Below are 22,010 nucleotides of genomic sequence, written 5' to 3'. Positions count from 1 at the left end.
TTTCCCAGTGAGCTATGTTGCTTTCGATCCTGATAAATTCTGATACTTTATTGGATTACATAGTCCCCCTGATACTCTAATCACTATCCCTTTGTTTCAATCATAAAAAAAAAAAAAAGGATTACTGAGCACCTCCTATGTGCCAAGTCCTGTTCTAAGTGCTGGGGCTGCTATAGGAAAAAAAGTCCCCACTGTCAATGCCCAGTATGGAATTATCAGGGATGACCATGAAGAGGGGTCTGAGGTGACTATGCCTCCTTTCTGGAGTAGTTTGGAAGCTGTGTCTTTCTCCACGTAGACTGGTGAGGAGGTATTACAGGAAGTGAGCAAACGAACTGGCAGCGTAAAGAGGAAGAAACTCCAGTCCTTCCTAGTGGTGCAGGCAGAAGGAGCTCTGCTCCGGGACGCCCACCCAGTTAAGACCTCTTACCTCCCTGCTCTTCATTCGATATTCTGTGGCAAGGGAGTTGAAATGCACCCTACTCTGCTAGCTTCGTGCGTTTCCGTAAAGTGTATTCCTCGCTCCGCAATCTCCGCATCCGGGTGGTTTGTGCGCTTCCCCACCACAGAGTCCCAACCTCCCTTGCACTCGGCGGCATCTGGCTGAACCCAGCTCGCCGTGGGAGTACGGCCAGTGCGTGGCCCACTCGTTCCGCCCACGCGCCAGCTGGCCCTGCCCCCGCACAAACGTCATCACGTCCCGTCCCCGCTCCTCAGTTACGTCATCAGGCCCCGCTCTCCACCACGTGTCGTCTGGCCCCGCCCACAGGCGTCCCGTCCTTCACGTCACCCGGCCCCGCCTACTACCCCACCCACGCCGTGTCTAGCCACCCCTCCCTCACGCGTCGTCACGCCTGTCCCTGGCCCTAGCCTCACGTCGCTCCGCCCCGCCGCTTCACGTCCCGCCTACCTGTCCTCCAGATGCCGCCTCGTCCTCTCGTCCCGCCCACAGTCTCCCGGCGACTTCGCACGTCGCCTCGCCCCACGTCGCCCCGAGCCGCCTCACGTCGTTCCGTTTGCACGTCTTTCCGCCCCGCGTTTCCCCGCCCCACGTCTCACTGCCAACCTCAGCCCGCCTCGCGTCACGCGGTAGGCCGTCGCTCGGCTGAGATGTGGGCGGCTCTCGGCGGGGCCGGGGGTCTCCACGTGGGGCTCCTTCTGGGCGGCGCTCGAGGCCTGCACAGCTCGCCTGTCTCCTGCGGCAAGAACCTACTCAAGAAATTTGCTTCGAAAACTAAGTACTGTTACCCCAGTGGGGGCGGGGGCTCCGGGGACGGTGGCCCGGGATGGGGGCTTCGCGGGTGGGAGGCTTGGCGGGGCGGGGGGTCCGCGGGCGGGAGGCTCGGCGGGGCGGGGGGTCCGCTGGCGGGAGGCTCGGCGGGGTGGGGGGCTCCGCGGGCGGGAGGCTCGGCGGGGCGGTGGCTCGGTGGGGTGGGGGGCTCCGCGGGCGGGAGGCTCGGCGGGGCGGGGGCTTCGCGGGCGGGAGGCTCGGCGGGGCGGGGGGCTCGGCGGGCGGGAGGCTCGGCGGGGTGGGGGCTCCGCGGGCGGGAAGCTCGGCGGGGCGGGGGGCTCCGTGGGCAGGAGGCTCGGCGGGGCGGGGCGTCCGCGGGCGGGGAGCTCCGTGGAGCGGGAGGCTCCGCGGGCGGGGGGTCCTCAGGGGTTCCACCGCCGACGCATTGGCCGGCGCCAGAGCTCCCAGCCGTGTCAGTAAGCGCAGCCGCTGCCTGTTAGGTTAATGGCTGTTGAAAGCTCACCAGGGAGCCCACCTCTGACAGTTAACGTTTTTCCCACCCAGCCTTTTTTCTGTTCTTTCACACAGCTGTGACGGTAAAGTTCTAAGTCTCCTAAAAGCTAAGAGTGCGTCATGAATTTATGAAGCAAAGTGATGTATACATTTACAGTCCACTCTGGGTCCGAGGTTCCCAATCCTCGGATTCAACCAACCTTGGATTGAAAATGTTCCGAAAAAACTCCAGGAAGTTCTAAAACACAAAACCTGAACTTGCCTTGCTGGCAACTCTTTACATAGCATTAAGTAACCTAGAGATGAGTTAATGTATCCGGGAGGGTGTGCGGAGGTTATATGCAAATACAGCGCGTTGAGCATCCTCCAATTTGGTATCTTTGGGGTCTTGTAACCAATTCCCCGCAGATACTGAAGGATGATGAGTCTTGTTACTAGAAGCGTTTTTCGGGAGAGTAGTTGCATCACGTAAAGAGAGAAGGAAGAATTTCCTTTCCATATTAGTGCTTTCTCTGTGGGGTTAATTTGAGGAATAAAGAAAGCTTGTCACGATAGGTTTTTTTATGACGAGACATAAGTATAATAAAATATGTTGACTTCATATCATCTTCATTTAATTGTAGATATGTATATATGTATGTTTTTATACACTTCTTTAAAAGTTTAAGGTTTACAGAAAGATTGGCAAAGATGAGCAGAGCCCCCTGTAAGCGCACTCAGTTTCCCTTCTTAGCCTCTTATGTTAGTGCGGCACATTTGTTACAATTGATGAGCCAGCATTGACACATTATTATTAACTAAAGGCCATGTCTTATTCACGTTTCCTTAGTCTTTCCCTAACGTCTTTTTTCTGTTCCAGTATCCCATCCAGGGACCGCATTACATTTAGTCGTCATCATTTTAGGCTCCTCTTGACTGTGGCAGTTTCTAACTGTCCCTGTTTTGATGACCTCGACAGCTTGAAGAGTACCGGTTAGATATTTTGTAGGATGCCCTTTTGTTGGGATTGGCGTGATGTTTTTCTCTTGAGGATACTGGGGTTTGGTTTGGGGGAGGAAGACCACAGGTGTGAGGCGCCATTTCATCACATCCTGTGGACACACACATGCTCTCAACATGGTGTATCACTGTTGATGCTGGTCTTGATGACCGGTCATCTGTGTCTGTCAGGTTTATCCACTGTAAAGTTACCGCCCAGCTCCCCAATTCCATACTGTCTTCTTTGGGGAGAAAGTCACCGTATGCAGCTCACACCTAAGGAGTGGGGAATTATTCGAAATTCATGAATTATTCAAGATTTTGCAGGGGAGATGTGTCTCTTCATTTATTAACTCAGCAGGATGGACTCACGGGTTATAATCCAGTACTACTTAATTTTGCTCGAGTTGTTCCAGCTTTGACCATTGCGAGCTCTTTCAGGTGGCTCCTATATCCCTTTGACACACCCCGTTGTTATGGGGTTTTGAAGTAGTTTTTAAATTAGAAAACTTTTTTTTTTTTTTTTTAGCACTTCCTTACTTTCTGGCACCACAGGATGCCTCGGCCCTAGAATCAGCCATTTCTCCAAGGAGCTCTGGTTCCTTGATTGGAAACAGGGGTCAGAAACCATGATCTGAGAGCTTAGTATGTTTATTGCTACTGGGGTGTCTGTCTTTTAGACCCTTTCAGCTGGCAAAGCAAAAAAAAAATAGTGTTTATGTTAATCCCTGTGTCTGTGCTTATCTACAAACGTTTCTGAGTGTCACCACCTGTAGCTGTAGTAAGTGAAACTTAAGTTTGTACTGATCTCCAGCCCTAATCCACTAGCACACGAATCATTCTCACTTCCTTCCCTTGCTTGTTTGCAATAGCGAGGGGCCTGGATCCCCCATCTGCCTTCTGTTTACTTAGCTGTTCAGTCCCAGTTGATGTGTGGCGGTATCAGTCGTTAACCCTCCCCTGGGAAACAGCTTTGTTCAGTAGAGGACAGTGCTCATGTGCAGTTTGGTAGGTGTGTTTTTAAGGTCCTCATTCTCTACCTTTGGGACTAGAGGTAGACTTTAGGTAAAAGTTACGAGCTTGAACTGAAACCGTTGTCTGTCTGTCCCCACAACCCGTGCTGCTGTTCATTGGGCATCTAAATCTTTTAGGCCCCTAGTAACCTAATTTCTATGTCCAGGGCTAGCCCCTTAGAGACAGTTACGACGTTAGCTTTTGTAACTGTTTGTTATTGATTTGCCGTCAGTATCCAGCATAGTCCTTATTTTCTCCCCATAGGAAGAAGTTTTGGTATGAAGGTCCTTCCTTGGGCTCTCACTTGGTAAGTATAGAGTAGTAGCGATGAGCCGCTTGAGAATCTCGGTGGGTGTGAGGCTCCAAAAGGCGGCAGCTCTCCAGCCCTTCCATTTCAATATTGGAGGGGACACGGTCTGTAGAGGCGGGACTAGATACACTGGAACCACAGAATTTTTACCTTTAAAAAAAAATTACACTAGGGGACTTCCTGGCAGTCCAGGGGTTAAGACTGTGCACTTCCAGTGGTTAACCCTCCGCTGCAGGGGGCGTGGGTTCGATCCCTGGTTGGGGAGCTAAGATCCCACATGCCGCACAGTGCGGCCGGAGAAAAAAGAAAACAAAATTTACGGGATGTCGTATCTGTTATCAAATTCTAATATGGTAATGTCCATTGTGTGTGTGTGTGTGTGTGTGTATGTATAACACAGATATGTGTAGATACATAGGCATACCTTGTTTTATTGCATTTCCCGGATACCGTGTTTTTTACAAACAAGGTTTATGACAACCCTGCGTTAGCAGGAGATGTTAGCATTTTTTAGCAATATTTTTAATTAAGGTATGTATATTGTTTTTAGACATTGTTATTGCACACTTTAATAGACTACAGTATAGTGTAAACATAACTTTTATATGCACTGAGAAACCAAAAAATGCATGTGACTCACTTTATTGTGATATTTGCTTTATTGCGATGGTCTGGAATGAACCTGCAATATCTCTGAAATATACCTGTACTGTGAGAGTTTATGTAATGAATGGTTCTTGATAGAAAAAAATACACTGTATATACTAGAAACCACCGAATTGTACTTTTTTTTTTTTGCGGTACGCGGGCCTCTCACTGTTGTGGCCTCTCCCGTTGCGGAGCACAGGCTCTGGACGCACAGGCTCCGCGGGATGTGGGATCTTCCCGGACCGGGGCACGAACCCGTGTCCCCTGCATCGGCAGGCGCACTCTCAACCACTGCGCCACCAGGGAAGCCCCTCGAATTGTACTTTTTTAAGAGGGAGAATTTTATGCTATGTGGATTATATTTCAATAAAATTTTTTTTGGGAAAAAATATATGCTTGGCAGTACTCTTGATCTTTAAGGAATGGTAGGTGAAATCTAGAAGGGTCCTGGTCTGTAAAAAACTGTATCTTCATGAAAACTAAGATGGCCGAGAATGACGTTTATCGTCAGTTAGTACAAGTTTATGTACAGTTGTAATGTTGCCTGTGTGTCTGCCTTTCTTCTTAACGGAGACTCACAAGCCGTCTCAGTTGGCATCCCTGACAAAGAGCACCTCCAAGAGAGCCAGGAGGGAAGACCACGTGCGCCTGAGGGCCCTGAACGGCCTCCTCTACAAAGCGCTGACTGAGTTGCTGTGCACCCCGGAAGTGAGCCAGGAGCTCTGCGACTTGAATGTGGAGCTCTCCAAGGTAGGCCTCGGGGCCAGGGAGGGACTGCGGGCCTCGCGCCTCTGTCGTCGCCTGACAGTTAGAAAAGGCGGAAGGGATGCTCAGCGTGGCCGTCTGGGTATTAAGGAGAGGAAGGTGCTTGTGGGGTGCAAAAGCAGGTGTCTCACTGTGCACGGGTGGTGTTTGGCCAGACAGCACCGAGGGTGCTCAGAGCCCAGTAAGTGATGAAGTGGGGCGTCTGAAGGTCTGGGGGTCAGGTGAGCGGTGGGTGATCTGCCTTCATCTTGGTGTAAAGACACGGGAGGCAGCTTCTGCCGTCTGTGCCCCCAGAGCAGAGTGTGTGCGGCCAGAGGGAAAGGAGGAGGGGCAGTACCAGCAGCTGAGGCGTTGCTGTGCGTGGGGTGAGGCTGGGCTCCCCCCGGGGAAGGGGACGTTTCCCCCGTCCCCAGCGGTGTGCTTGGGGCGCTGGCCCTGGCAGTGGGAGCCTGAAGCCAGGACTGCCCGTGAGTTAGTGCGCCTCTCGTGACGCGCTCTGTCTCCAGGAGCCCAGGTGAGCTGAGAGTAATTGGGGCTGGGCTCAGGTCTCTCTGACTTCAGACTTCTCCACCTGTCGCGTGTACTGGAGGACGACTGTCTCTGAGGCTCAGAACGCAAACGTGGGGGCCGTCCTGCAGAGGAGCGCTGCGCACATGAGGTGAGGCCTCTCCTTGACCCTGCCTTCCAGCTGGTTTTGTCCACTATTTTTGCTTTTAAGGAAAATTTGGGAAGCATTTTCTTGAATTTCAGAGCAGAACTTACGCCTTCATATAAGCCATAACCTAGGTTAGCTGTTCTTGAAGTGTGATCCCGGGTCCTTTCTAGGAAGAGGTTGATGAGGTGAGAGCTTCTTCACAATGAGGTGTGGTTTTCCGTTCCCACCGTGTTGACATGTTGTACTGAAGCTATGGGGGTAAAACTGCTGGCCCAGATGTCCTGGTGGTCACTGTAGCTTCCGCACATGCTTGTGGTGGTGCGCTGCCAGCTTTATTTAAGAGCACCCGTGACGCATATCTCGACCCTTTGGCACATCTCTTTAGTATCTGTGGTGGGAAGTGTGCAAGAAGCTCTGGTGGTTGTCTCGGAACACTGCAGTTGCTGATTGTGACCCAAAATAGACGCTTCACTTCAAAGAACAAGTGAACCAACTGTGGTTATTCATTTTTAACATCTTTATTGGAGTATAATTGCTTTACAGTGGTGTGTTAGTTTCTGCTCCGTAACAAAACCAATCAGCCATACATATACACATGTTCCCATATCTCTTCCCTCTAGCGTCTCCCTCCCTCCCACCCTCCCTATCCCACCCCTCCAGGCGGTCACAAAGCACCGAGCTGATCTCCCTGTGCTATGCGGCTGCTTCCCACTAGCTATCTACCTTACGTTTGGTAGTGTATATGTGTCCATGCCTCTCTCTCGCTTTGTCACAGCTCACCCTTCCCCCTCCCCATATCCTCAAGTCCGTTCTCTAGTAGGTCTGTGTCTTTATTCCTGTCTTATCCCTAGGTTCTTCATGACATTTTTTTTCTTAAATTCCATATATATGTGTTAGCATACGGTATTTGTCTTTCTCTTTCTGACTTACTTCACTCTGACAAACTCTAGGTCTATCCACCTCATTACAAATAGCTCAATTCGTTTCTTTTTATGGCTGAGTAATATTCCATTGTATATATGTGCCACATCTTCTTTATCCATTCATAAGTATGGTTATTCAGATGTGGGTATAGGACAGACATTTTCTCCAAGGTGAGCAAAGTGAACCTGTCACTTCAGGGGCACAGCTGACCATATTTGTTGCCAGTGGTAAAATTTAAGCTTTCAGTGAAAATCAGAATTTTAGAAAACTTGTATCCACCACTCTGAGTTTGACAGCCTCATGGTACATAAGACCCTTTTGATGAGATTGGAGGTGACGTATTGTAAAATACATCATCATTCTGAAAATCTGTGTGACCTGCTGAACCAGTATTTTCTAAAAGACCAAGGCATGAGGTTACAAAATCACACACAGGGAGAGATCGATTCAAAGGGCAAGAGGGCCGGTGGATTTTCATGTACAGAGAACGCTGTTCATGGATCTGGTTTCAGATTCCACACTGCAATCTTTAATAAACTACTCTTTGTTGAGTTCTTGTGTAGCATCAGAGAAGATCTACACTTTTCTGAAAGGCTGTTCATGTACTCTTTACTTTTCAGTTACAGATCTGTGTGAGGCCAGATTTTCTTCTATTTTAAACAAAATAACAACAGATTGAATACAGATAACAGATGAGAATCCAGCTGTTCCATTATGCTGGGTATTAAAGGGATTTGCAACTACATAAGCAATGCCACTCTTCTCATTAATTTCTTTTAAAATATAGTAGTGGGCTTCCCTGGTGGTGCAGTGGTTGAGAGTCCGCCTGCTGATGCAGGGGACACGGGTTTGTGCCCCGGTCCAGGAAGATCCCACATGCCGCGGAGCGGCTGGGCCCGTGAGCCATGGCCGCTGAGCCTGCGCGGCCGGAGCCTGTGCTCCACAACGGGAGAGGCCACTGCAGTGAGAGGCCCACGTACCGCAAAAAAAAAAAAAAAAAGTTACTTTAAATGAATTAATAAATACATATTTTCAGCTTTAATTTCTAGTCTGGTATATATTGGTAGATGTAACCCACATAAACAAAAGGTCTTTGGCGTCCTCAATAATTTTTAAGAGTATAAAGGGGGTCCTGAGACCAAGGATTTTGAGAACCGCTGAGCTGGGTGAGAGTAAAGAAGCTACTCAGTTTTCTCCTCAGTCTTAAAGACGCAGAGAGACCTGGCAGAGCAGCCCTCGGGACTGGAGTTCCTGCTGTTTTCTGATTAGTTTTTAGGTAGCAGAAAATTCAGTTGAACAGAATGTCCCTTTTCCCAATTCTCTTGATCACCAAGGTTTAGTGTAAAGGTTTTCCCATAACTGCGTCGCTGAGCAGATGTGCTGTGTGTCACAGCAGTGTTTTCACTGGATGCTTGTTGCCCCTGGATCCGCATGTATTGCATGACTGGGTAATATGAAGATCGTTTCTGTGTCTGACGTCCGGGAAGCACAGCCGGCAGCCACACTTCTGTGGCGCTGTTGCCGATGAGTGTTGGTCGGATGGAGGGACGAAATGCTGGCAGGTTGTTGGTGCCCAAACCACAGGGCCCAAGGCCAGAGTGATGCCCAGGAATGTCCCAAGTTCACGTCAGACTATTTATAAGGATCTCAGAAGCTGCATTTAGAGAATTAAAAACAATTGTGATCATGTATTTTGTATCCCTGTTGAAATGTGGCAGTTGGCTAAGGAAGACTTTTCATCTTTGAAGAATGTGATAAGCAAAACTCATGCCTCAGGGCTTCCCTGGTGGCCCAGTGGTTGAGAATCCGCCTGCCAATGCAGGGGACACAGGTTCGAGCCGTGGTCCGGGAAGATCCCACATGCCGCAGAGCAACTAAGCCTGTGTGCCACAACTACTGAGCCCGCCCTCTAGAGCTCACGAGCCACAACTCTTGAGCCTGTGTGCCACAACTACTGAAGCCCGCGTGCCTAGAGCCCATGCTCCGCAACAAGACAAGCCACCGCAGTGAGAAGCCTGTGCACCGCAACGAAGAGTAGCCCCCGCTTGCTGCAACTAGAGAAAGCCCACGCCCAGCAATGAAGACCCAATGCAGCCAAATAAATAAAATAAATGTATTAATTAATTAATTTAAAAAAATCATGCCTCACCTCTTTGTGAGATGACATTTTCTGTTTCTGGCACTGTCACCCCTCCACCAAGTGTCACCTGTGACTGCACAAATCTCTTTTTCTCTCCAGGCACCTTTTGATGTCCCAGCAGACCCTGAGGAACATGCCGCCAATAGTGTTTGTTCAGGACAAAAAAAATGCAGCTGCAGTGGAGGTAAGGCTTTTACATAATTACCTGTTTATGATGTAAACTTTTATATGGGTAAGATTTTAAATTTAATTTTTAAATATTCAAAAGATAACGTATGCAGTTTTTAAAAGGTAATAGAAGGGTACAGATGAAAAGTAAGGCACCTGTGCCTTGTTCTCAGCCCTGTTCCCCAGAGGTAACCATTTTGTATGGCTTTAATGTTTGAATGCTTGTCAGTATAGCCCTAACTAGTAAAGCAGATCCCTCTCTCTGTTTACAAACTTGAAGCAGTCAGAGCTGCCCTCCTGTGCTTACCTCCTTCTCTCACTTCCCTAGATTTCAGTCTGTCTCTGGTTACTTTACACTGTTAAGGCTGACACACTTACATTCTGTCCTGTAACTGTAATTGTTTCATACTTATTTTCCTTGTTTTAAGTATAGGTTAATTATAAAGGTTAAAAACCTGTTAAAACATACATACGTTTTAATCTGGGTGGTGGTTGCTTCGTGGTTATTAAGGTATGTTATACCTTTAAAAAGTTTACCGAAGAAACAGTAGCATTTACGGGATTATGATTAGGTTGCTGTTACTCACTGTAGGACTAGGTAGTATTCAGATTCACAGAGGGGGAGAAAAAGTCTAATTGTATATTGTCGTCCTTTGTTATTCATGATACAAGCGATACTGAAAACATTATGTGGATAACTTTGATAGATGTGTGATTTCCTAGCTAGAAAGGGGAACAGGAGTGAAGTTGCAGTGCCGCTTCCAGCTCAAGTGGAGTTTAGGTCATGGGTGTGCTGTGCAGATACTCAGCAGGAATCCCCGGGCACGTCGGGTGGGGCTGGTGGGAGGACCCACCTGTCTCAGAGAATGAGCCCTCAGCTGGCTCGTCCCTCTCTCTGTGGAGGAAGAATTCAGAGCTGCAAGGTCCTACCTGGCTGTGTGGGTTCCTTTCCAGAAAGAGTCACTGGAGGGAGGGAGGTGCATGCGAGTTTAAGCGTTTCTGGGAGGGCCGTGCTGATGGGTGTTTGCATTGGAGACCTCTAGTGTCTGTCCTGCCCCGTGTGCTCCGGGGAAGTGGCCAAGGGTCGGACACGTGCCACACGGTGATGGTGGGTCCTGCATGTGCCCAGAACTCAGCTGTTGACCTGGGGGCCAAGGGTCGGTCAGGCCTCGGCTGGCGCCTCAGAGTCCTGCAGTTTCCGCCTCACTGTAGTTAGAAGTGAAGGCTGGACCAGAGGGGTTTCTGATTTGGGTAGGTGATCATTTGAGGACATGGTCATTGCTTCCCCTGGCGTAAGTCAGGGCAGTGTTTTTCAAACACTGTGTATGTTTTTAATAGATTTAAAGTCAGCTGTTGATAAAGCACTTGGCTAGAGACAGACATTTGAAATTGGGAGTCCTGGACGAAACTTTGAGTCTTTTATCAGTCCGTTTATTTCTGTCTTATGTTGGTTGCACCAAAAATCACAGGTAGTTGCAACTGCTAACATGTTACCAGTTTCAGCAGCTTACCTTGCATCCTCAGGATAATCTTCAGGTCACCAGTCTGGACATTTGAAAGAGAACTAGTAATGAGCTCTGTCCAAACTGCACCCTGAGTAATTCAGCAATATGATGGTACTGGCAGTAAACACACGCGGAGGCGCTCGTCAGGAGAGCGCGAACGAAAACCGGATTCTAGCGCGCACCCCTCTGTGAGGGCTTTCCTTACAGGAGTGAGGGTGTGAGCGCCGAGGGGTGGGGCCTGGCGGAAGGGCGGCTCACAGTGCCGCGCTAGAGACTGGCCGTCCCCAGGGAAGCTGAGTCTGTGACCCTCGAGGCCCCCCACCCCCACCCCCCGCAGTACCCACGGACTCGGCCGGGAACGTTGGCACAGGGTCTCTGGCGAGTGCAGTTAGCAGAATGGACGGACGTGCTCTGGAACAGTCCCCTGACCCACCTCCCTCCGGCCGTGGAGCCAAGGAAAGGCCACGCGCTGAGAGCTTCTGTTCATAAAACGTTCAGGAAGAGCCTGGCTAATCCTTGGTGTTGGAAGTAAAAGTAATGGCTGTCACGGGGAGGGGAGTGAGCAGGAGGGGCCTGAGGAGGCCTCTGGGCTTCACCTTCTAAGTGTCGCGGCCGTGCCCACACGTGTGTTCAATTTGTGGGATGTCACTGAGCTACGCTTCATGGTTTGTGTACCTTTCCCATAGATGTTGCACTTCAGTCCAGAGGTTTTTAAAATGTTGATTTTTACTGTAACTATAGAGGAAACAACTTTTTTATCTGAATTTTTAAGGGAAATACATAAACTCTGACGCCAGTGTTGTGGTACATGCACACTCGTCTCCCCACTGACGGTCAGGCTTCCGAGAGCAGGTGTCGGGCAGCCGGTGACCACCGTGCAGGGGCACCCACTGCCCCACTGCGCGTGGTCTGGCCCGCACCATCTGAGCTCAGAGCTCCCCTTCCACAAGAAGTTAGCCCGGCGGCCTGTGTTTAAAGTGTTAGAGTTTGAGGTTGTGTTTGGATTTGGTTCTTTGTTAATAAAATAAGCTTTACCAAGGCTTAATTTATGTTGAGTTGCGCCTCCTTTGACAAACGCATACCTTTGTGTCATCGCCACCCCTGCTCACCCCGGTCAGCTCTCCCCTACCACCCGTCTGGTTTCCGTCACTGTAGGTTAGTTTTGCCTGCTGAGATTTCTGTAATTTCACATGAATAGAATCGGGATGTTGTCTTTTGCCTCTGGCTTTGCTCGGCACAGTGTTTTTGAGATTCATCCACGTTGTTTCACGTGTAAGTGGTTCCGTTTTTATTGGTAAGCGGCATCCATTGTACAGCTGTACTGCAGTTTACTAACCCATTCACTTTTTCATAGACATTTGTCTTTTTTCCCACTCCTTGGCTATAAAGAGTGAAGCACTGTGAACGTTTGCGTACAGATGTTTGTGGATGTATGTTTTGTTTCATTTAGGTCAGTTCCTAGGAGCAGCAGGCGTATGTTTAACTGTCAGAAAGCTGCCAGGCTGCTTTAACCACGGCCGTGCTGTAGGCACTCCCACCGCAGCGTCAGGGTCCCTGGGCCTCCACGCCCTCGCCAGCCCCTGGCGTTGCCATCCTGATGGCTTAAGCTTGCATTTTCTTTTTTTCTTTTTTTCTTTTTTTAATTTTAGCTGCGCTGGGTCTCTGTTGCAGCGTGCCGGCTCTTCGTTGCAGGCTTCTCTCTAGTTGCAGCGTGCGGGTTTAGTTGCCCCGTGGCATGTGGGATCTTAGTTCCCCGACCAGGAATGGAACCCGCAGCCCCTGCATTGGAAGGCAGATTCTTAACCACTGTGCCACCAGGGAAGCCCCCTAAACTTACATTTTCTTGGTGACTAATTATATTGAGCGTCTTTTCATGTGCCTGCTGGTCATTCCTCCTTTTGTGGATCAGTTAAAGTCTCTTGCCCATTTTTAATAAGGTTTGCTTATTATTGAGTTGTGTAGGTTCATTGTATATCTGGTACAAGTCAGTTGGCAGAAATCTTCATTGTGAATATTTTCTCCCACTTTTAACTTTGGAGGAGGCCGCTTTGTCCTTGTTTTGTAGCATCGTCAGTCCTGTTCCTGGTATTTTCTGTGGACTGATTTGTCTCCAGTTCTTCTTTTCACCTTTGTGGTTTGATTGGTGTGTCACCGGTTGGTGATGATGCTTTAGTTCCTGCATCTGACAGGGCCCAGTTGTGGACCAGGCTCGCCGGGGCTTGCACTGAAGCAGGAGGTCGGGTCTCAGTGCACGGCCCCAGTAGGACGACCTGGCGGCAGTCAGAAGAGACGCGTGAAGCTGGAGAGGCCCTTCACGGGCCCTGCTGAGGAGCAGGGTCTGTCCCCAGCGTAGGACCCTCAGCCCCTGCAGGACCGGAGCCACACGCTAGACTTGGGACACTCACGTTACCGCACTGGGGGGTTTCCCCGCAAATTCTGCGGCAAAATTGAAGCATTTTATGAAACTTCGTTAGAAACCAGTAAGCGTTAGTAATTCAACTAATATTTAACTGGTTTCTTTGTAAATTTGACTGACATTTACAAGTTTTAAGTGTAGTTTTCAAGAAGCCTCAGTTCATTATCAGAGAAAGTGTGCTTGAGGTAGCGGGTGTGGGCAGCGGCACAGGGAGGAAGGGCGGCGGGCGGGCTTGAGGCAGCGGGTGTGGGCAGCGGCACAGGGAGGAAGGGCGGTGGGCGGGCTTGAGGCCGTGGTGGGGCTGGCACCGGGCAGCAGATGCTCGCACTCAGCCGGCGCCCGGCTCCGACGCAGGCAGTGCGTCGAGAAACACCCTCTGTCTGTTCCTTTTCAGGTTGATCGGTTACTGGCAATCGCTGATTTTGGACCCCCGGATGAAAAAGACTTTGAGCAAAATGATTTCAGGTGATATGTGTGGGCATATGTTTTTGATTCGGGCAGACACCCAGGTGTGGACTTGGCTGGTCTCCACAAAAGCTGCACAGTCCTGCCTATCCCCAGCCAGGTGTTAAGGGGCAGCAGGTCCTGCTTTGTGTGCTTGGCTCTTGCCCTGGGGCCCAGCCCGGTGTCGGCGTGCAACTGGTGAGCTACCCAGCAGCTGGGCGAGGCTGTCAGGAGGGCCTTGGGGGTCCACACAGAAGTGCTGGGGCCTGGACTCTGAGTGCTGGCAGTAGCGGTTCATCCTCTCCACTCCCTTGGCACACTGCTGCCTGGCAGGCCCTGTTCTCATACTTAGGGAACATCTGTGAACAGTAAATGTCAGGTTAGGCCTCTGAGAAGGTGACGTGAGGATTCGGAGGTGGGGGGAGCCCCATTCCAGGTGAGGAAGCAGCTGCACCACGTGTCTGGCCTGTGTTCCATAGATCAACTGTGTCAGCATCATATGGGTACCGTCAGGGCCTTGGGGTGGGGACCCCCAGCCAGCCTGCCAGGGGATGGGCTGCAGCACTCAGACCCCTGAGCTAGAGCAGAGGCCCCAGGCGGCAGTGAGTCTCCGGGTTCCAGATCAGCAATGAGTGGACGTGGGGAGAGGCGGGTGGGGAGCCCTTCCAGATCAGAGAGTTGGGGTTAGAGGCAGGATGTGGCCAGATTTGGGTTTTGAAAAGATTGCTCTGGTTTTGCTCTCAGAATAGATGCTTCTCTTTTGGTTCATCAAGTAACCTGAGCGACAGATCTAAAGAACCCCCCCGTCCCCCCAGTAACTCTGTTTAACTAGCCTAGTGTACTAGCCGCGTTTAAGTGGGGAAATGAAAGCACATTTAATGTCAGTACACAGTGGCTGCACCAGAAGTGTGCTGGCCTGAGCCACACACGGGCTCCAAGAGTGCTGGCCGAGAGGTTCTGGATGGAGAACGCCAGACCAAACTCCCCTTCTGTCCAGTTTCCACAGTTTCCCTTAGAGAGGTGCTAGGACAGTGCATAAGCAAATGGCTCTAGGACGTATTGTGCATGGTGTGGATTTCTTCTCCCCTCCAGCGCCCCCGAGGCCCTGGACACTACATCGCCACGTGGTACCCTGGGCCCTGCCGCACCGTCAAGTCTGTGTGGGATCGACCACGAGGCTCTCAACAAGCAGATCCTGGAGTACAAGAGGAGGAGAGAGAAGGGGTGTGGGAGCACGGGCCCAGCGTGGCTGGAGCCCACGGCTGAGCTGATGAGGAAGAGGAAGGCCGGGCCCTGCGTGGACGACGACCTCCCGCCCAAGGACTGCCTGTGGGAGACGGGGAGTGACGGGCCCCTGGACGGCGGGGCCCTTCCTGAGGAGCACACCCCAGGACGCAAGGGGGCTCCAGGGGCAGAGGGGAACCAGAGGCAGAGAGAAAGGATCGCGGGTCCTGACCCGCTCCCGTGAGCACACAGAGACCCGTGCTGCTGGTGCCCCCGGGATGCCCTCGTGCAGGTGCAGGCTGAGCTGTGCGGGTGTCACCTCTGAGCCCTTCAGACCTATTGCTGTGCTACGGTGAGAGATGGGGTGAGGCTGTGGAGAGGGTGTGAAATCCCTTAGGTCAATGGCGTGCGGTCTGCCGTCCATATTTGGGGTTCCAGGCTTGCATGTTCGCTTGCTCACTAGAGTTTGTCCACGGCCCCCAGATCCATACTTGTGGCACTTTCATGGTCATTCTTGGACACGCACAGACCAGTGGGATGCACATGTGGCCTGTGGTCGCGCCAGGCACTGCTCTGTCTGCTTGGTCCATCTTGGGCTGTGAACAGCCACCCTCTCTGATCGGGCTAGCGCCGCGTTAGTGCCTTCCGACGGAGATTTCACTCATGGTGCCCAAGTGCAAGAGGCCGTGATGTGTTTCCTAGAGAAAGCACGTGTTAGATGGGCCTCTTTAGGAAATAAATAATCATTTAATTCTGACACAGAAACGTTGTCCTGGGCTTGGGGCATCTCCATTTCCCAACTATCATTGACCTTGAAACACTGAAAATGATAAAGTTCAGATGATTGGAGAAAGGTACACTATTAAGCTAAAGCAAGGAAACCTGTAACGTGGCTTTTCAGGGAGTGTAATTTCCCTGCTTGTAAACTGTTTCAGGAAGGAAAGCGTTGCCTTGCCTCTGCAGCAGTGGCAAGCCCCAAATGCCACTTTCCGTGTCGGCATCTGGGACCAGGTGTGATGCCCCAGCAGGGATATGGCACCGGGAAGCTCCGTCTCTGCCGGGACACTGGCCCCCTCTGAAGGGACGGCATCACGGGCCGCCCTGTGGATGCTCCAGGCATGTTGCTGTTTGAGTGGTGCTTGTGGGATCCTGCCCCGGAAGGGTGCACGTAGCCTGTGTGGGGGCTGTTTCCATTAGGAGTGTGGGTTGCTTACACAGCCTCTTACGACCAGAGAAGAAATGTCCAGAGGGAGGATTGACCTGTGTTAAAATGTGCACGGGATGTGTGCTGATCAGGTGTGGTAAGATGACAGAGTTGGAAACTGCTACCTTGAAAGAAGAGTTCTTGACTCACAGCTCCCGAGAGGAGGGGTGCATCACGCTGCACAGGGCCCACGAGGAGCGCCAGGGTCTGTCAGCAGGCCGAGGGTGAGGAGGAAGCGTGGCTGAACCCGTCCCGAGGCTCCTGGAGGACGGAGTGGGCCAGGTAGGGTGAGCACGTCTGGGCAGGCCTGGGGTCGGACAGCTTGGTCATTTCAGCAGGCTCCGGGCTCTAGGGGTGGCTTCCAGTTGTCCAGTCCCTGGCCCTGGGGTGACTTGGGGCAGAGGAGACACTGGCTGGGGAGGGCTCGGGCTTGGCTGGTTTGCGTGTGAGTGGTGCGCTCACGGGGAGCTAGCCAGCTTGCGGAGGGGTCTCTCCCCAGCCCACAGGCCCCCAGGATGTCAGAACATTACAGAAAATAAACACCGTGGTTAATACCCGACAGCACTGAGCAGTCTTCTCCACTGACTGCGTCTGGGCCTACACTGCAGAAAGTGCCCAGATTCCAAATTGCAAGGGGCAAGCGTGGTGGCAGGCGATGAGTGCACCGGCCCTGTGAGTGCAAGAAGCCGGGACCGTAGGAGAGGCGGGTGCACGATGCCGCTTGCCCTTCTTCCTGCCTGTGCCCCAGCCTAAGTTCTCTATGAAGTTAAGTGGCAGGAACAGGAGTTTTTTGCTCAGACCAGGAGTTTTTGGTTTTGCTCCATACTCTTACAGGAAGGAGTTACAGTGGTTTGTAAGGGTACAAGAGGGGCCAGGAGTCAGACAGACGGTGTAAAAGGAAGGAGCCTGGGACATGACCCTGGATGTCCTCCACAGGCCCTGGAATGCCGGTGCTGGGACGGCTGATCCCTGACAGCCCTGCACCTGCCCCAGGCACCTCACCACAAGTGCAGATGCCGTGTAATAGCTGCAAGCACGCTGCTCATTTGATGTGAAAAGAGACAAAACTGAATACAGGACGCACCCAGCTCACCTTTCGTTTTATTCAAAGGGCATAGAACTTTGCTTCCTCAGAGCACATGGAAGGAGCTCCCAGGCTGCTGGACACGTGGAGCTGGGAGTGGCCGCTCAGAGATGGGGGGAAGCTCCGTGCCTTTCCCCGTCCCTCGTCCTGTGCACCTCTTCCATCTGGCTGTTCCCGGGTTACATCCTGTCATAGTAAACCAGTGACCTGCAGGTGGAGCTCATTAGCAACCAGATGTCCTACAACTTAAACTTACTGAAGACAGAACAAAGGGACTCTGACTATGGATATCTTAGAAAGGGCCCTCTGAGCAGCCAAAGAACAAAGCTGAAGATGACCGAATATTAAGCATGTGAAAACAGCCAATAGGAAAGAAAAATTGACAGTCTTCCAGGGGAGCACTGCCCACGAAAGTTACTTTCAGTCTTGAAAAACTTCATGTTCTTCAAAAGGGTTTTTCTGCCTTGAGTTTTCCTCTGATGTCTTGGCCTTCCAAGTCCTATCAGTAAAGTTCAGAATACCTAAAATTTTCTTACGGCATCTTCTGTTCAAGAATTTGTGATACGTATAGTTTTCTGTTGTTTTTTTTTAATAAAAAGAGTAAGTAGTTTTCATCATATGTTTTAAAAAGCATATTCAAGTCATCACCATCAAAACTGTGACGTATCTAAGCTCTAGAGTAAAAGATGGGGAAAGCCTGAGCAAGTGAACTGCCCCATCGCCTACCTGCCTGTGGGCTCGACACCAGCCTGTTGAGAGGTGTGGACGCCCGTATCCGAAGGTCGCGTTTCAGAATTTGCTCAACACTTAATTGAAGGTTATCAAAGCTGTGTGAATGGAACACTGGAAAGAATAATGCGTCATGTGACAAAGTAGAGCTCAAATTTGCCTTTTAAAGACAGTTCGAGATGAAGAACCAAAATCTATCAGATGAAATTTGACAGGAATACACACAAACTCCTGTGTTTGAGATTTAAAATGTTAATAAGCTACAGGATTGTGGGTTAGGTGAAAAGGGTCTGGTGGTCCCACTGAGTTCTGGCTGAGCTGAGGCGGGCGCGCTGCTGGGGCTGTGGATGGAAGCTGCGGCTTGGCGGGGGTGGCTGTCACTCTGGCTCCGGACCCTGGAGCCGAGTTTAAACAGGACTTCGATGGTAGGGCACGATGCCCTGGGAAGGATTGGCTAAGCCTGTTGTGAGACACGCAGGGGAAGCTGCAAGGTTATTCCGTGGTAGAGGGGAGCTGAGACCAAGACCGGCAGCAGCAGCTGAGGAGGAGGCCTGAGCTCCCCGCCTGGGGCACCTGCAGGTCAGCTTGAATCTGCATTTTTACCTTGAGATGTTACCTCTGTTAGAGGCAAAGGCTCCTTGCTAAGTGTTTGACTCACATGCACCCCTCTTTTCCCCAGCCCCCACTTGTCACCCGCCTGCAGGCTTCTCTCCAGGACCCCTCAGCACAAGAGGCCACTCAAGCCACAGCCCTGTGGGCAGGGTCCACGCTTGCGCACAGCCTCCCCTCCCGGTGCCTCACTGCGCTTGCTCCTGCGGCTGCATCAGGGCTCACGCTCGTCCCGCTGCTCCCGCCTCTCCTGGTGAAGAGCCCACATGCCCATAACCCTGTCCCCAAGGCCCTGAAATGTGAGCGTCAGCCTCTCGGGGAGAGCCACGGTCCTCGAGACCTGCTAGGCAAGAGTGAAGCACGTGCCGATCCGCCAGCAGTGGACTGCTGTGCAGGTTTGCCCCAGAGTCGAAGGCAGACGTTCTTGCTGCTCAGAGGAAGGAGAAGACAAGCAGCAAACGCAGGAGTGGCTTTGAGGCTCTTTCTCACCCTGTGCCTGAGAAAAGCAGAGGAGAAACAGATGCGGAGCCAAGAAACCAGACAGACATTGGGCATTAGGATCACTGGAAAAAATCCGGGTTTGAGGGTGAGTGGGAGAAGCAGAAAGAAGACAAGACACGATTCTCTGCATACAAGGAGGGTGGAGCCCCGGGTCATCCAGGTCCGACAGGCGGAAGAGGCAGTGTGCTGCAGAGAAGGGCTTTCCAGCCATGTGACTCTTAAACCTGCTGCCCTGGGTTCAGTGCTTGGATCTGACACTTGGTGGCGGAGTGGCCTCTGCTCCGTTTTCTCCGTGGTCGGGATACTGGTAGCATCTACCTCAGAGGTCACTGGGAGGACTGCCTGGGTGGCACGTGTGGCAGCACTTAGCAGAGCCTGGCACATGGTATGTGCTCCACGAGTCCCAGTTCTCGGTGCTGCCTTCCTAGGGCTTTGGTTTCAGTGACAAGTAAAGGGACTGAGGGGGGCAGTTGGTTCCGTCATGTCCTTTGGTGGAGATGGACACAGTCTACCTCGTGAGGACGGGCAGAGCAGGACTGTAGGTGCCCCTGGCTGGAGCTGGCTGGGCCTCTGCAGGGTGGGCCCACAGACGTGACCGAATTGTACACGTGGCCAGGTTTTCATGTCTTTGGGACGTGAAGATGAAAGGAGGAGATCAAAGTCTGCCTGTTAGAAGTGAAATTTGTTGATCAGAACCCAGAGCACCAAGGATACACCTGAAGAGCCTTATTTATGCAAACATCTCTGCAACCCCAAAATAAACCCTGTTGGGAAAGCAGAAGCACAAAGAGCCTTCTCTCTCAGGTTTTGTCTTTGAAACGTGAGTACCCCTGTGTGGCTCTTCTGCATTAATTTGAATACCGTCCAGCACTAGACTTGAATAACACCCGAACAGGAAGCTGAATGTTGACAAGTTGTTTTCATTCTGGAAAGTGAAGCTTAGTGTGATTCTTAGGTGTGGATTCCTTATAACCTCCTATGTTGAGATTCCCAAGCTGCGGCCACAGTCCACCCGGTTAAGCCGGTCATGGGGTCTCAGGAGCCCCCTCGGAGGAGATGGGACTCAGACATCCAGGATAAACAGTATGGAGGAGATGAAAAGATGCAACAGAGCATCACACAGTCCAAGGCCAGTGGTCAACGAAGACCCACCAGGTCCCGTTAGGGACTTCTCTGTTTTGTTTCCAAACCTCCCTACCCAGCTTGGCTCGTTTGCAGGCCTCAAGCTCCACGTGCTCGGATACATTGCCTTGTCTTTCTGGGTGCCTCCTGGGCGTTTCTGACGCTCCTGTCTTGCCAGGCCGAGACCAGACCTCACACTCATGCCCTCAGAGGCTGAAGAGATGACGTCTCAGTTCTGCATGAAAATTCATGGCGCTGCAGTAGCATTCACGTTGAAGAAACATGTCTTCTGCTTGCATTGGGAGGAACCCCTGCTTTGCAGTGGTAACAGCACCAAACTGGCCAAGTCTAGTAGGATGGCAGCAGAATTCCAGCTTTCCTAGATATCGGGGCACCTTCCCTTTTTAATCCCCCCCTCCAACACACACACTCTTAGTGCAGTGTCTTAGTGCAAGCGTCTTGGTAGCCTTCCCTGCCACCAGGCCTTGGTTTCTGAAACTCTGAATCTTGGTGCGACAAGGGTTGGAGGCAGGGTGGAGGGAATCATGCTTCTTTCCCTTCTAGAACAGGAACTATGCAGATTGGCCCATCTTCCAGATTTCGGCCATGTGAGGTGTCAGGAGTGAATTCTCTGTCCCCCAGGTGCAGAGGGCAGGTGGAAGGTACTGTCACATTCCCCTGGGGGTGGGTGCTTGGGTGCCCAACGACTCACCTCTAGAAACATCCAAGCAGCAGCTTCTTTCCCTGAGAAAACTTAAGCTCTAACGAGGCACTTTGCTGGCCATGCTGTGTGGGAAGCAGTTCTGACTCAGCCTTTCACCGTCTCCCCTTACCCTCCGTGAAGTGCACACAGGTAATCAGACCAGTGTTAAGAGAACTCCCTTCCCTTCACAGCTCTGAGGAATCTTTGGTGGAAGACGGATGTGGGACGTCTCATTGTGCCACATAATCCAAGATGACATGCAGTCACTATACAACTGCTGAGATCAGAATCCAAGTGTTCCTGGTAAATGTGGAAGCAATCTAATTTACATTTGTTTTAAAAAAATAGGTTTTCAGTAACTGAAGGAAAAAAATGTAGCCTACAATATATTTTATTTAGCTCTGGACAACGGTTCCCAGTTTTATAGAATGCAGGTCCCTGCAACACTGTTTTCTGTACATATTTTCAAATTCACTTATGCCTAGCACCTCTCAACATGGAGCATGACATTACTAAGTACAGCTTTTTAAAGTAAGCTGTTCTGGGAAGAATGTGTATAGAAGGAACTCTCAAATGTCCAATAAAGCTGCTTCACTCAGCCCCAAACATAAAATTCCCCTCTGTGCCTCCACTGCATGCAGATGGCTCATGCACTGGCTTTGGAAACGTGCTTGATGCAGGTTCTGCAGAAATTAGTGAAATGCAATGGGGAGAGATGCCCCTGAAGCTGGCAAACATTCGATGTGGGGTGGGGGCTGGTGGGCGGGTGCTGAGCCATGGCAGAAGAGCAGCCAGCTGTGTTCATACCGTGACCAGCATGATGGTGGCATCTGTGTTGCGTAGGCTGGTCCTTCCATCTGGATAAGTGGAATTCCTGATGTCAGTCCCTGCTCAGGCCCACGACTTGCAACTTGGCTTGTGGGCTGGATGGCTGCATCACACACTGTTGGGATCAAGAAGCCCCATCTGGCTCCCATGCTCAACTACTGGATCTTCAGAGCAGGTTTCATCAGAGATATATTAATCTTGGTCACAAAGCCAAGAATGATTGTGTGTGAGTGTATTTTAGTGACCAGAAGAGGAAAAGTGGAGAAAGAACCATTGAGAAATGACAAAAGATTCA

The 22,010-nt window shown here is 51.2% G+C and overlaps 1 protein-coding gene across 1 annotated transcript; it reads left to right on the top strand.

Moving 5' to 3' along the window:
* The first annotated feature begins 906 nt into the window (after positions 1–906).
* Positions 907–21,296, top strand: RBFA (ribosome binding factor A). Its single transcript, XM_067698768.1, has 7 exons — positions 907–1,238; positions 4,001–4,043; positions 5,268–5,444; positions 6,005–6,117; positions 9,278–9,362; positions 13,662–13,732; positions 14,804–21,296. The coding sequence occupies exons 1-7, from the start codon at positions 922–924 to the stop codon at positions 15,177–15,179; spliced, it is 1,182 nt and encodes a 393-aa protein (XP_067554869.1). The 5' UTR covers positions 907–921; the 3' UTR covers positions 15,180–21,296.
* The last annotated feature ends 714 nt before the right edge of the window (positions 21,297–22,010 follow it).

Source organism: Pseudorca crassidens, chromosome 12 (assembly GCF_039906515.1).
Source record: "Pseudorca crassidens isolate mPseCra1 chromosome 12, mPseCra1.hap1, whole genome shotgun sequence".
Taxonomy (NCBI): domain Eukaryota; kingdom Metazoa; phylum Chordata; class Mammalia; order Artiodactyla; family Delphinidae; genus Pseudorca; species Pseudorca crassidens.
The sequence above is the reverse complement of the archived record's forward strand: the minus strand, read 5'-3'. Positions and strand labels throughout refer to the sequence as shown.